The following is a 13,743-nucleotide window of genomic DNA, read 5'->3' as shown; positions in this document are numbered from 1 at the left end:
GTTTTACTGTTGGTCAGACAAAGCAAGACATTGGATGACCTGAGCATGGAAAGTAGGAGTAGAATTTTTTTTCTCTCTCAATTTTGTGACATTTATTTTTTTAAAGAAAAATATTAAATGTTTGGCACATTGATAGAAATAATCATTAGTTGCAGCCCTTATGTGTTCTGATTTCAAAAAGTCTAAACAAGATGGTAGGAGAATAAATACACAGCGTAATTATACACATCAGTTACACGCAATTATCATCAGTGGTGGAAGAAGAAGAAGCATACAGTCCTTTAATTACGTGCATGTGCAGAAATCCTATCAGAAAAAAATACTAAAATATGACACAGATAGAGAAAGGCAACTATTGGAGTGATTTCATAATTCTCTAATACTTGGTATTATTATTACTGCTGGATTCATATTTAGGCAGCTTTTACTTGTTAAAACTATGTACATAGTATGTAGCATATTTTACAAAATGATCATGTGCTTTGGATTCTTCAATTGAGTGAAGTATACACAGATAGGACACAAGTAGGACACAGTGTAAATACTGCAGAACAAGTACTCCAGAGTTGTGCTTTAGTGCTGTATTGAGTAAATGTATGTACTTATACCTCCCACCTCTGAGTCCCACATTCTATTTCACTGCCAGCTTGGATGAGTGGGTGTTTCAAACAAACACCGGATAATGCCATGTTGGACATGAGCGAAGCTTTACCTTTTTTCAACAACTTCAAAACTCAAAATAACATGGGTCTACTCAAATCTTTTTTTTCAATGTATTTTTGTTCAGTTATATGAGATCTTTATTAGGCAAGGCAAGGCAAGGCAATTTTATTTATAGAGCACATTTCAGGCACAGGGCCACTCAAGGTGCTTCACAGGGTTAAAATCAAATAAAGAATACAAATACAAAAAAAAAAAAAAAAAAAAGGAACAAATTTAAAACATGGATAAAAATACAACATTTAAATAAATGAATTTTACCAAAAAAAAAAAAAAAATGTTTCTATTCATCAAAATATTAGTAATAATTAGATATTCTTTGACGAACAATCTCTTAGCACAGAAGGCCTTCACCTATATAGTTCTCCATGTGTGTTTTGTCATCCTCCTCCATCATACTATTTCTAAAAAGGAATCACCTCACCGCCCCCTTCTGAGTCATTCCTACGCATGTTTATCTCTCTACCTGTCTGTCTCCTCCCTGGTCTCCTAGGTAATGTGTGTCACAGCGCTCTGCCGCCTCTGGCTCGTCCCACGCTGCCTCAGCAGCTCTCCCCGGACGTTAAGCCCCTCCTCCCTTTCCACCTGCTGCCTGCGTTCACCAACGTGAGTAGCCTGTCACTCATCATAGTTGTCACGGCAACTACTCTCTCACCACACTCTACTCTCCTGCTTTAAAAAAGAAATATAAGAGTTGATTTCATCATGCTGATTCTTTGTGCAGGGGATTAATTCACGCGGCATAAGCCCCCTTTGCATTTGAGTTTATTTTTCAATACACACATGCAGAGTGAGCTTCACACCCACACCTTCTCCCAAATATACCGCCGCCTCTGACGCAGAAAGCCAGTGACATTTCCAATCTACCTGGGGGAGGGCTGGGTCCTTGGTATTCCTCACACAGCGTGTGTTTGTTTGTGAGGGATGAAGGTGGAGAGAAAGAGAACTGAAGCCCGTGGAATCAGGAGTCAGTCCGAACCCCCCAGGACAGTTGATGTTTCAGGCAGGGCCGAGGGCTGACTTCTAGTTTACAGGGGGGTAGGTGGGGGAGAAGAGGGAATGTATGTCCTGATATACTCCTGGCCATATGCTGTATGAAAAAATATTCCCCGCCTGAAGCGATGCAGTAAGTAAAGTACAGCTGAATTTACCGCAACGGCTGAGATTTGTTGAAACACAATACCAAACACCTCCACGCTGGAAGTGTCTCTATTTGTGTGTGTGTATTTTTTCCAAGCACATGAAGCCAAGAGTAGGCTACACAATGTATATTTTCTTTGTCCTCAACACTTTGCTAATCCCTAAACCCAGGAGAAACCTAAACCAGAAATAAAGTTATACATCTGGAAACCATAAACCAGTATGTGCTCTTAGATGTATTGAAGAGAGTTATAGAGACAACTTGAGGTTTTAAAAGGAAGAAAGATTGGGTTGGCAGTGCCCCGAATGTATTCTGTGTGTGTGTGTGTGTGTGTGTGTGTGTGTGTGTGTGTGTGTGTGTGTGTGTGTGTGTGTGTGTGTGTGTGTGTGTTCTTACCACTTCGTCTTTGTCAAAAAGCCATTCTGCCGTCCAAGGTCAAATCAGACATCTTTCTGTCCCTTGCACTTCCCAGCGTTCCCACCTCTCCATTACCCTCTCCACTTGTCTCCCGCTGTCTTTTCCCCCATCCCTCACCCTCACATGCTCTCTGTCTGCTTTCACACGTCTCACCTTCTCCTCTCTGCATCATTTCCTCCGCTAACCCCTCACTCACTCTCTGTCTTTTTTCTATTTGTCTTTGAATTAAACTTTTACTACCATTGATGAAATGCTCAACAAGTTACCAACCAAGTCAGCAAAGAACAGGTCTCACTTGTCTAACACCTAAATACAGAAACGTTTCTTCAAATATCTCACATAACTTTCTAAGTCACATCCCCTCTCACCTATTTACAGTGCAACTCTCTCATTTCTTTCATTTTATTCCATTTTCAATGTTGTCAGCTGTGTAAAAATATCAGTCCTTTACAATACCCGCTACCAGTTGAGTTTAATTCTTATTGATTTTAACTTGTAACTGAACTTTTCCTATTCAATGAAATTGGCCAACTCTCTAGACTTTAGCGCTGTAACAAATCTGTTACAGCTGTTCCTCCAATAATGTAATAATTATAATTGTTTTGTCTATAAAATGTCATAATATAGTGGAAAATGTCTATTACATTTTAGATTATTTCCAATAGCTGAACAGCGTGCATTGTTTTAGCCTGTACCAACAGTCCAAAACTGACATATCCAGTTAACTATTATAAAGAACAAAGAAAAGTTGTAAGTAATACATTGAGAAAGAGGAGCCAGAGAATGTTTTGGTATTTTGCTTGAGGTAAAGCTTGAAAATATTCCAAAAGCTACAGTAATTGTTTCAGCTCTACTGTGATGAATAAGGTTAACATAGTCCTCAGCTGCTATTAAAGTTATGCTGTAAAAATTGTAAAACAGAAACCTATGGTGACTCATGCAAAAAGAAAAATTATGACATTTTGTATCAATTATATTCTGTTATCCTTCCATAGTGTTGAGGGACTCTTCTGCCTCTAATATGAACCTGTGGGTGTTGTGTCAGTGGGTGCACAGCTGAACTCTAGCTGATGGCGTCTTCTCCTGGAATGTGTGGGTTCTTTTTCTTTGCATGTGTGTGTGTGTGTGTGTGTGTGTGTGTGTGTGCAAGCCTACGTTGTCTTGTGCACATGTGTGTGTTGGCCTTTGTCAAACCCTCCCTAGAACTTTGTTTGGTGCCCACATGTGTGTTGTCATAGCTACAGGGTTGCACGCATGTGTAAGTGAATGTGGATGTTTGTCGTGAGCCGGTGCTGCAAACTGGGACTTCACTGGCTTCACTGGGACTTAGTCTGGCTCGTAGCTTGACAGAGCTTTATTATTTTTTATATTTATAATTGGAAACAAAACAGTGTTTTTGTTTCCAAGCAAATCATAATTTTTAATGACAAATAAACCAAAAGCAGCAGGCCATTCATCACACCCCACCCCCTTTTTTTAGGTGCTTGACGTCATGCGCTAACACGCAGCTGTCACGCGGGCCCATGATGTAGATCCAGGGACATTCATCATTATAAATGTTGATGGCTCTTGACTGTGCTCCAGATACAAGTCTGCTTTACTTCACTCTGCCATATGTTTCAGCCAACACTCGCTCCAAGGAGCTGAGTATGTCTGACGCGCAGGAGGTGAGAGGAAAAGAGCTGATTATTGTCCCTATCATCGAGTGAATTTACTGCTTGCATTGCTTGTAACGTCACAATAAGCAGCAGGATAGAGATACAGTGGTGCTTTTGGATAAGATGAAGGAGATAGAGATGGGTTTGGTTCAGTGTGTGTGTGTGTGTGTGTGTGTGTGTGTGTGTGTGTGTGTGTGTGTGTGTGTGTGTGTACTATACTTACAAATACTTTAGTGATCAAAATTTGGAGTTTTAAACCTGAGAAATGTTTTGGAAAGTGAGGACATTTTGGGTGGTTCTCACTTCGGGACAGTTCTTTAAAGGTCTGTTTGAGGGTTAAGACTAGGGTTTAGGGTTCAGGTATAACTTAGGTTTAGGTTAGGGTTAGTGTAAGGGTTGGCGTTAGGCATTAAGTTCTGTTGGTTAGGGTAAAGGGCTAGGGAATGCATTATGTCAATGAGTGTCCTCACAAGTATAGTCGTACAAACGTGTGTGTGTGTGTGTGTGTGTGTGTGTGTGTGTGTGTCTAGAAAGTGTAACAATAGACAAAATGGGTAAGAAAGAGCGAAATGACTTTGCCACAGGTGCTAGTCCATCCCGGAGCAAATGGGGTGAGAGAGTGAGTCCAGTGGGATGGGGGAAGGTGACTTTGATCAGACAGAGACGAAGGGAGAGGCAGAAAGTTCAGAGGGGAACAGATGGAGGGGTGGAGGGAGGGATGAGTAATGGAAGGTCAAGATTGGGATATAGGTGCAATGGGGGCCAAGGAGACAGGCTTTTAACAGCTTTAAACTGCCCAGTCTCATATTGTAGAAACGTTAAACTGTGCTCACATCATCACAAATGTTTAACATTAAAGGATAGAGTGGCTAGTTGTCACAATCACTTCTTGTCAAAATCAGTGAATATGTCCTTACAATCCGTCCATACTTTGTAATGCTGGAAACAAAAATCCAATGTTAATACACAGCCTATGCTCTTTAAACAGGCATGTTGCTAGCTGCGGCGGGCCCCTTTTACATACCCTTTGTTTACATATCCGTTTACAGTGCCTAGGCTGTGTATTAACACTGGGTTTGCATTCAGCGTGCACACACAGTACGTACAGGAAGCAGGATGCATATATTCACTGATTTTGACAAAAAGTGAATTTGACAACAAGCGTTGAAAGTCACTGACTCCACCTTTGATGCAGCCGTGCTGGTATTGATGTGTTGCATTGCACACTTTTAGCCTTTCACTGTACATTTGTGATGTCTAATGTGATTTGTTTTATATGTGTTAAAACGTGTGATAAGAGATCCAATGATGTGTAGAGGCATAACAGTGCCGACACCTAGAGTAATGATCAAAGAAAAGAAAATGAGAGAGAACAGACACACACACACACCCACACACGCGTGCTCACACGCGTGTACACGCACGCACGCACAAAGATTCTTTGAAGAGTAAACGTTTCATCTTTGGCACTACAGAAACTAAGCAAAATCTCCCCTGCAGTGATATATAATTTCCCCAAAAGCTTACGGAACGAGTCGGCTGACCCATGATAGTAACACATGTACAGTATATGTTTTGCGTCACCCTTTAGACAGATTTCCATAAAGCCTCCCTGGTTCTATGGCTCCCTACATTTCAAAACAGATAATCAGTGTGTCTCGCTCCACAAAAGCCAGTTGGGGTTTTGATTGCCCTGAGTGTATGTGCTCATTAAACACACCAGTAGGTAATGTTTTAACCGTCTTTTCCCTCTGAATGGTATGATGCATTATTTTGACAAAAGGACAACACCTTGCGTGTAATGTTATTCTTCACCCCACCTTGATTTCTATGTGGCTGTGTGTGGGAAGACCTTGAGCGAGCATCTGTGTCTTCTTGGAAAAAGACTGGGTGAGGCTAGGTTTTCAGTATAAAGCACCCCCCTTGGAGGTGGCTGTAAAATGTTTATAGTTTGAGAGCGGAAGCCTGTGGTCAGCTGGGATTCATGGTGGTCACAATGTGGGTTCACATTGTACCAGGTTTTTCGTCCAGAAGAATAAAATGATCAGTGCATTCATTGGGGCTTTTTCAAATCTCCTTTGCTGCATGATCTACTTGATCATGATCTCCACTGCCTCATTTACAGCTTTTCAGTTCTGCTGCATTTTGCAATCTGCTGAATTTTGCATTGTGGAAGCACAGCATCATGCTGGCAACTGATTGAGCAAGATTAAGTGGTTCTGACCAATGGAAGCTCAGGATGCTCCTGCTCTTTGGTGTTAGGAAAACGCTGAGCTAACTGATGACGAACACAATATAAGTTTGTCGGTTTTCTTTAAACAAGTTTGATACTTTTTTACTGCAATACCAACATGTCAGTATTAGAATAAATTGAATCTGATGGGAATCCAAGCGGAACACAAATCCAATGTCAGATTCACAGCTTCTGCTCTGCCTTTGACAGCCACCTTTCAAACACAAAGGGGTTAATGGAAGTTGGTCAGTCTAACTTTACCCTCATCAGAGTGCATTCCTTTACACACTATTTGTATTGTCTCAATTGAACGCTCTGTGCATGTGTGTATGTGTGTGTGTGTGTGTGTGTGTGTGTGTGTGTGTGTGTGTGTGTGTGAATTGTTCATGCATGGCGGGTTGCCAGACAAACTACTCTTTCCGACACACCTCACCTCTGACCTGATATATTTATAACTGTGTATTTTCTTGAAAGGAGTGTCCTGGCTTGCATGTCGTTTACACCTGAGGCGATCACTTTCACTGCCAACCCCAGTCTTCTTGTCTTTCACAATCCTAAACAAACAGTGGTGAGCTTAACATTATACACTTCTCCTTTGCTGCAGATGGATCACCTCCATAAAGCCCTGCTTGGCCCGGCCTTTGCGTTGATCTCGCCGCTGAAGAGGAAGAGCAGTGCCTGTGGAGTCTGTCGGCAGAGGTTCAACTCTGAGGTGGGTGTTGTTGTGTTGTGTGGTTAACACTTTTCATACACAGCGCTTTTATTTTCTCACACACACCCTTTACATTAACAGGACAGATGAGCCCTTTTTTTCATCTGGCTGTTTTACTGGTTCTAAAGGGTTGGGAGCTACCTCGTTTGATCATAGGAATTAAAATGTGCTAACCTCTGATGACCTTTGTAGAGCATATATTTATTATTGTGCTTTAATACAGAATCTTTCTTAGACAGGCACCAATTTGTGCTGAGCTGCAACGCAATGTGTAGCAGTGGAATCACTGTCGAAAAAAAATCCATGGAAAACAAAACAAAGTAAAGCTGTTTTTTACTACATTATTTACAGCTGCAACAGATGTGTGCACGCATACACATCAGGAACATTACAAACTTGGATTTTCTTGCATGCCTGTTATAAGTGTGTGTATATGCTATATATTAAATAATCATGTTTTTTGTCTAAAAATAAAAACATGGTCAGGTTCACACACCTATACACTGTATAACTAACTATGCCCGCCCGGTTTCTTCATGCCTTCTTGTTTGCTATTGTGTGTACACAGGTGCAGGCTTCTTCCCATTACAGTGGTACCAAACATGCGAAAAGGCTGAAAGCTCTGGACGCCCCAGATCCAAAGACCAGGACCCCGGAGCCGGTCTCCACGGAAACCACCTCGCAAATGCTCTCATCACCCTGCTCGCAGCCCTCCAGCTCTGACACAACATCAGGAGGTGTGTCTCTCTCGTGTGCGTGTGTGTGTGTGTGTGTGTGTGGGTGTGTATGTGCAAACATCAAATGAATGGCAGCGTTAGATATATGAATGTACGGCTAGAACCCTGTTTTCCCCGTCACGACTTTAACTCTTTGATGTGTTCAACCCTCCTGCTGCTTTGGGTTTCACAGTGAAGAGATTAAAGGTTGGGCACATGCTCCTTCCTCATGTCTACATTTACTGACCTCCTCAGAGGCCTCTCAAAATCAAAAACACATTGAAAATGCTTTGAATGCGATCCGTTTGTGCGAGTGCCTACAGTACATGTGTGCCTGGAAATATGTCAACATAAGCGTGGAAGTCTGTCAAAGCATCGCCCGCTTCCCAACATGTGTATATATTTTAAAGGTGGATTTAGCAATTCTGGAGAATGCTTGTTGTCAAAATCACTTTTTGTCAAAATCTTTGAATACCTCCTCACGATTCCTGTGTGTGTGCTGAAAAAAAATCCAGTGTTAATATTATTTTGGTTAACAGCCTCCATGGCCTTCTAAGCATGGGGGATCGATGGTAACAAACGGACACCCACTTGGCTAGGCAGGGCTAATCATTGTTCCTGGGAAAGAGTGAATCCTTAAATCAGCACATGCTCCATCAGGGAACCTCTTTCAGTCAGTCGCACAAAAGATGATAGAGGCAAATCCCCTTTTGTACCAAACTGTTCTTGAAGTGCAGGAGGTAGATCCTCTAGGGAAACCATTGATTAGTAAGACGATTAGAGAGGCTGATAGAGCTCATAATCATCTGTAGCCTGGTGAGTTTTTATATCCGTCTCTGAGCATTGGTGTTGCTTATTGTAAGCAGCGTTCAGGAATTTCATTCAAATAACTAAATATTCAAGTCCCCTTTTCATCTAACTTTACCAGTCTCAATTTCTCTTGAAATATGTTTATTTCTTTACTTACACTGTAAACCCCAATGAGTAAGTAGATCTACATTTTTTTTAAAGTTTTTTATTAAAATTACCTTAAAAATAAAATGTTCTCAGAAATTAAATAATTGGATTACATGCCACATGTACCTTTTGATTACAGTTAAAATTAAAGTTTTCATTAAGTCAACACAAATATTTTCATTCAGCACGACTTAAAACATTCAAGCATTTACATCTCCAATGAGATTAAGTTAGCATAACATAAAATAAATGACTATCAAAAACCACATTCACTGCAAATATGGTGTCTCTCCATATCTTCAGAACCGTCCCCCCCAAACCCTTCTCCATCGAGCAGTGACCCCACTGAGGCTGTGGGAGCACCGTCTGAGCCGTCCGTGTCACCGAGCCCACAGACACCAGAAACAGAGACACAGAGAGACGGAGACGCCGAAGTGGCTTCAGAGGGGGAAACAGAACAAGAGAAAGCTATCCGTCTCCTCTACTGTTCCCTCTGCAAGGTGGCCGTCAACTCTGCCTCCCAGCTGCAGGCCCACAACAGCGGTGAGAATATGTCGCCAGATTCTAAATGTGCGTTAATGACAGATTGAGGCCCACTAAAAAGGAAATGAATACATACTGTATATCTATCTATATTTTGCAACCATGTAATCATTATTTCAAACCTTGTCGGTCTAGACAGACTTCAATTCACTTTATGTGAGGGTATTTATAATTTTTATCGATGTAATTTAAACATATTTTGATTTTATTATCTGACCTTGTTTCTGATGGCATGTTTTCTCCTATATTGCGGTTTATTCAGTGATTCTAGCCCATTGTGTATTCCTTATCTTAATGTGTAAAGCACTTTATTTTTTGAAAAGTGGAATTAGGAATTCTTACACAATTCGAAGGAAAATGTATGTTGCTTTGTTGCTCAACGCCTTGAAATGGGCGGATAAGACGGGACCCGTATAGACAGTCCCTTCAGTGTAGAGTTAATGCGGCAACAAGTTCAACAGACTTGCGAGTGGTTTGCGGTGTAGACAGGGCCTGCTTTCACTTTGTTGGATACTCTGTTGACCTGACTCCATGTCTGCTCAGGCACCAAGCACAAGACCATGCTGGAGGCACGGAGCGGCGATGGAGCCATCAAGTCCTTCCCCAGGACCGGGGTGAAGGCCAAGTTAGCCGCGCCGCCCGACTTGTCGACCGGACTCCAGAACAAAACGTTCCATTGTGAGATCTGCGATGTGCACGTCAACTCAGAGACTCAGCTCAAACAAGTCAGTGAATCCCGCTTTGGTACAAATGTGTGAATATGCGTTAATATCGTCTCACTAGAAAAATCTTGAACCGACATTATGGTGCATGGACGTCCCTGGTTAAGTGGGGCCAATACATCTTTATTTTTGTAAAATTGATTTGTTTTGAATTTTTCAAAACTTCAATTGTATGTAAGAAAATATTATGCGGTGATGCTGGACATCACTACAGTGTTGAGCTTGATGTGAAACAGAATTGAACCCAAAGTCACAGATCTGTGTTGGTTGCTTTCAGGTACCAATAACTCAAAAACAGGCATGCTTATTGGACTCAGTGAAGAGAAAAGGGTTCCTTCGCTGTGTAATTTACATGACATTGAAAACGACGCACATTTAATTCTCATTTTATGTTCATTTAATGGCTAAATGATTTAAAAAAAAATCATAAATCTGTTTTGTTTGGCAGGAAGCCTTATTTGTTGTGTATTTTATTTGTGAAGGAATGGACAGAAAAATAAATTCTTCCCTTGCATTCTAATGCTATATTTAAACTATTTATTTTCTTGCAAATGTTTCACTGCAACAATATTTTTTTGAGTGGCACTGGCAAGTAAAAGTACAAATACAAATGTTTAAAAATACTTCATTATGCGCAAAATTCTTGTAGTGAAGTACAAGGACAGAAGTACTATCAGCTCAATGTGAGAATCAGAAGTAGAAATACTTCTTCTGTAGAAAAAGTGCCTACTGTGACTAAAATAAATTAGATTTTTTTGTGTAAGCAACATTTTGCTGTCATAGCTGGCTGTGGTGGAGCCAGTTTTAACTACTATACATACTGTGAGGTATTTTAGTCGAGTTGTTGCTGTGGTTCAGGCCCACTGAGGGGTCAGGAGATGACGGCAGAGGAAAGAAGAAAAAAGGGAGTTCTGCAACATAAAAATTTATATTGATTTTTTTGGACTTTTCTCTAATTCTTTGCTGCTTGGATCATTTTACCTCTTAGAGCTTCGAACAGTTATTTAAACGAAACCATGTGAGAACTTTGGTGCTGCATAGAACGACTCATATCAGAAACACGACAACTGCTTGTTTAATCTTTCACAGTGTGTTGTAATTTAAAAACGTATTGTACTTTTTGGGAAAGTAATATCGTAATTTATACCCTAATAATATACCCTTAAGTTAACTATAGCTGTCAGATACATTTAGTGGAGTAAAATGTACGCTACTAACTGAAATGTAGGGTAGTAGAATTATGAAGTGGAAATACTCATACAAGTGCTTCAAAGTTTTACTTAATTAAAATACTTATTATAGTAAATACACTTCCTAACTAATCATAGTTGCTAGGTAGAATGAGCGGAGTGGACTCTTGGTTGGTGACACAAGAAACTGGCTCCTCAAACGTCTTACTTGTTCATTCCTCCTCAAATAAATGTAAAGCCATGATAAGGTCAGCTGTCACACAGATTTGCCATTAATTGAGCCGATGGCAGGCATCAGCCATAGCTCCTCTATCCATCATGAGGTACAGAAAAGCAATTAATTCCCATGAATATTTTAATCCTAATAACAGCGTGAGCTTCTCACACCTGTCGCTGCAGGTCAGTCCAAATCAAACCTCCCTCAAGGTAATGAGCAGGGGCCTATAAGCCTAGTCTATTTCAGCCAGCATCTGATGTTAGCATCACTGTTCATGATATGAATACACAATGTTGGTCTTCTGAAATAACTGTTAATAAAAGTTAACTTTGGCCAGGTGCTCATGAATATTTAGCAGTTCACCGCTGACTGTGCGCCGCGTTGGCTGCAGGCATCTGTTTCTGCTTGTTAATATTTTGAATCTCGAAGTCGGAGCCAACAAAACATGAACATTCTGCCTGAATCGTTTAAATAGCAACTTTAATTAATCTTTGCTTCATTTCCTCCTCACTGATTACTCATATTTCAAGATAAACGCCACCAAGCCTCTTTCACATTCATCAGTAGCGGTAATAGCAATGGCAGATATCATTTTTTTTTTTTTTCTTTTACAAATTATAGTTCCAGGCCAACACATAGCCATATTATAATTTTGACTAGGAGAAATTCTGATTGAGATATTAACTATTCAGTTCTGACTAGGAGCAATTTTCATTGTAGATATCTTGAATTGTAAGAGATACAATTCAAGATATCCTTAATTCAATTCTGACTAGTAAAAATTAAATCAACGATTTGGTGGCTTGGAGTTGCAACTCGTAGCAAAGTCATTTCAGATATCTGAAAAACAAGTGTAACAAGTTGAAGGTGCTACGAGGAACTTTTGAGTATTTCTGAAACAGTCTAATTTTTTCTCTGATGATCATAAATGACATGTAATAGCAAACGTGACCATCAGTGCAAAGAACGCTATTTTATATATATTTTTCTTACGTAATGCCTTTATCATGTGTACGCTTTTGTCCAAAGGGGGTGCAAGAATTAACAAAAACTGAAAGTTCCTCGAAGCGCCTTTAAAATGAAGACGACCCTTTATAACTAGTCAGAATTAACTTTTGATATCAAAAAAATACATTTCCTCTGGTCAAAATGCCTGTATCTGTCTGGCTTGGTTTTGCCGTCTGTTTATCTGTCTGTTTCTCTTGTCCACCGCAGCACATCAGCAGTAGGAGACACAAGGACAGAGCAGCAGGTAAACCAGCCAAACCTAAGTTCAGCCCCTACACTCCCATCCAGCGGCAACACACTTTCCAGGCAGTGAGTACACTCTGCTGCTGTTTGCTTGATTTACTCTCACCATTGTGAGTTTGTTGTGTACGCAAGTTGATTCTCCAGAGCCTCTTCCAGAAAGGTCCAATCCATGTACTTCCTATATTAGACAAATCATCAGCGGTATGGCTTGGAGAGAGGTCTGTCTCAGATGCTTTAATCCTAAAACGTTATGAGGAGTAGAAAAGGGCAGATTAGGTTACAAAGTGAAGCAGATAAATGGGACAGATGTTGGCCAAGTAGCCTTAAGACTTTATCTCATTGGCCTTCTCTGGTTTCTTACTCAAACTGCTTATTTTCCTTGAGAGAGAGAGAGAGAGAGAGAGAGAGAGAGAGAGAGAGAGATAGATAGAATAAATTATTGATTGCAGTTTGTTTGTGTCTTTGTTTTTTCCTACTTCCTTAAGATTCACCTGGCTCTACAGAAGAACCAAGACCTGACCAAACCCCTGACCTCTTGTCTCCTGCAACGGCAACTTTCCGCCGCCGCCACTGCTGCCATGGCAACTCTGCCCTCCTTCCCTCTCCGCCCTGTGTCGAGCTCCTGCCCCACCCTGTTTCAGAGCCAGCCCCTTTCCCATCATGCACTGCTGCATCCAGCCTCCGCAGCCATCTGCTCAACACACACTCCGCTCCTGTTTTCCCCCTATTGACCCCTCCGCCGCCGACGTCTCAATCAGCCCTGAACTATTACAGCAAAAGAGAGCAGGCCGCAAAGAAAACTGAACAAGATGCGATCTAAAGACAGCAACTTACTGTACTCCACACAACAACAGAAACTATGGGTGTATGGTGAAATATTGATTGAAGATATATATGCTGGGGGTCCAAGCCATGGATCAATTAGACTGGGATGGAGGAAATCACAAAGCAGCGAATGAGCCAAAAAAACAGTTTGTGTGTGTGTGCATTTGTGTGAATGCATGTGCTATGGCTATCACAGAAGTACAACTTTTTTTTAAATGAACAGTTTTTATACATGGCTGATCATCTTTATGACGATGAAGAAAGTCCCTATTAGAATGGACGGTTCCATTCAGTGCAGATAAAACAGAGATGCTTTGTGGTGAGCTTCCGCGATGACTAATAACTGTGTGTGTTTGTGTGTGTGCTGATATTCAAAGAAGAATGAATGCTGATCAGAGCATGCCTGGCTGAAAATGTTTATTATTTTCTAACAAACAATAG

The 13,743-nt window shown here is 40.8% G+C and overlaps 1 protein-coding gene across 1 annotated transcript in view; it reads left to right on the top strand.

Moving 5' to 3' along the window:
* The window catches only part of LOC307264198 (zinc finger protein 385D-like), a 15,576-nt gene extending 1,833 nt beyond the window's left edge, over positions 1–13,743 (top strand). Inside the window, exons 2-8 of the mRNA XM_080045500.1 lie at positions 1,214–1,326; positions 6,774–6,881; positions 7,450–7,618; positions 8,858–9,097; positions 9,641–9,822; positions 12,442–12,543; positions 12,963–13,743. Coding sequence (XP_079901626.1) covers positions 1,214–1,326; positions 6,774–6,881; positions 7,450–7,618; positions 8,858–9,097; positions 9,641–9,822; positions 12,442–12,543; positions 12,963–13,208 — 1,160 coding nt within the window. The 3' untranslated portion in view covers positions 13,209–13,743. The remainder of the gene's footprint in view (positions 1–1,213; positions 1,327–6,773; positions 6,882–7,449; positions 7,619–8,857; positions 9,098–9,640; positions 9,823–12,441; positions 12,544–12,962) is intronic.

The sequence above is a fragment of the Ammodytes marinus genome (genome assembly GCF_949987685.1).
Source record: "Ammodytes marinus genome assembly, chromosome: 17".
Lineage (NCBI taxonomy): Eukaryota > Metazoa > Chordata > Actinopteri > Uranoscopiformes > Ammodytidae > Ammodytes > Ammodytes marinus.
Note: the sequence above shows the minus strand (reverse complement) of the source record. Positions and strands in the feature narration are given on the sequence as shown.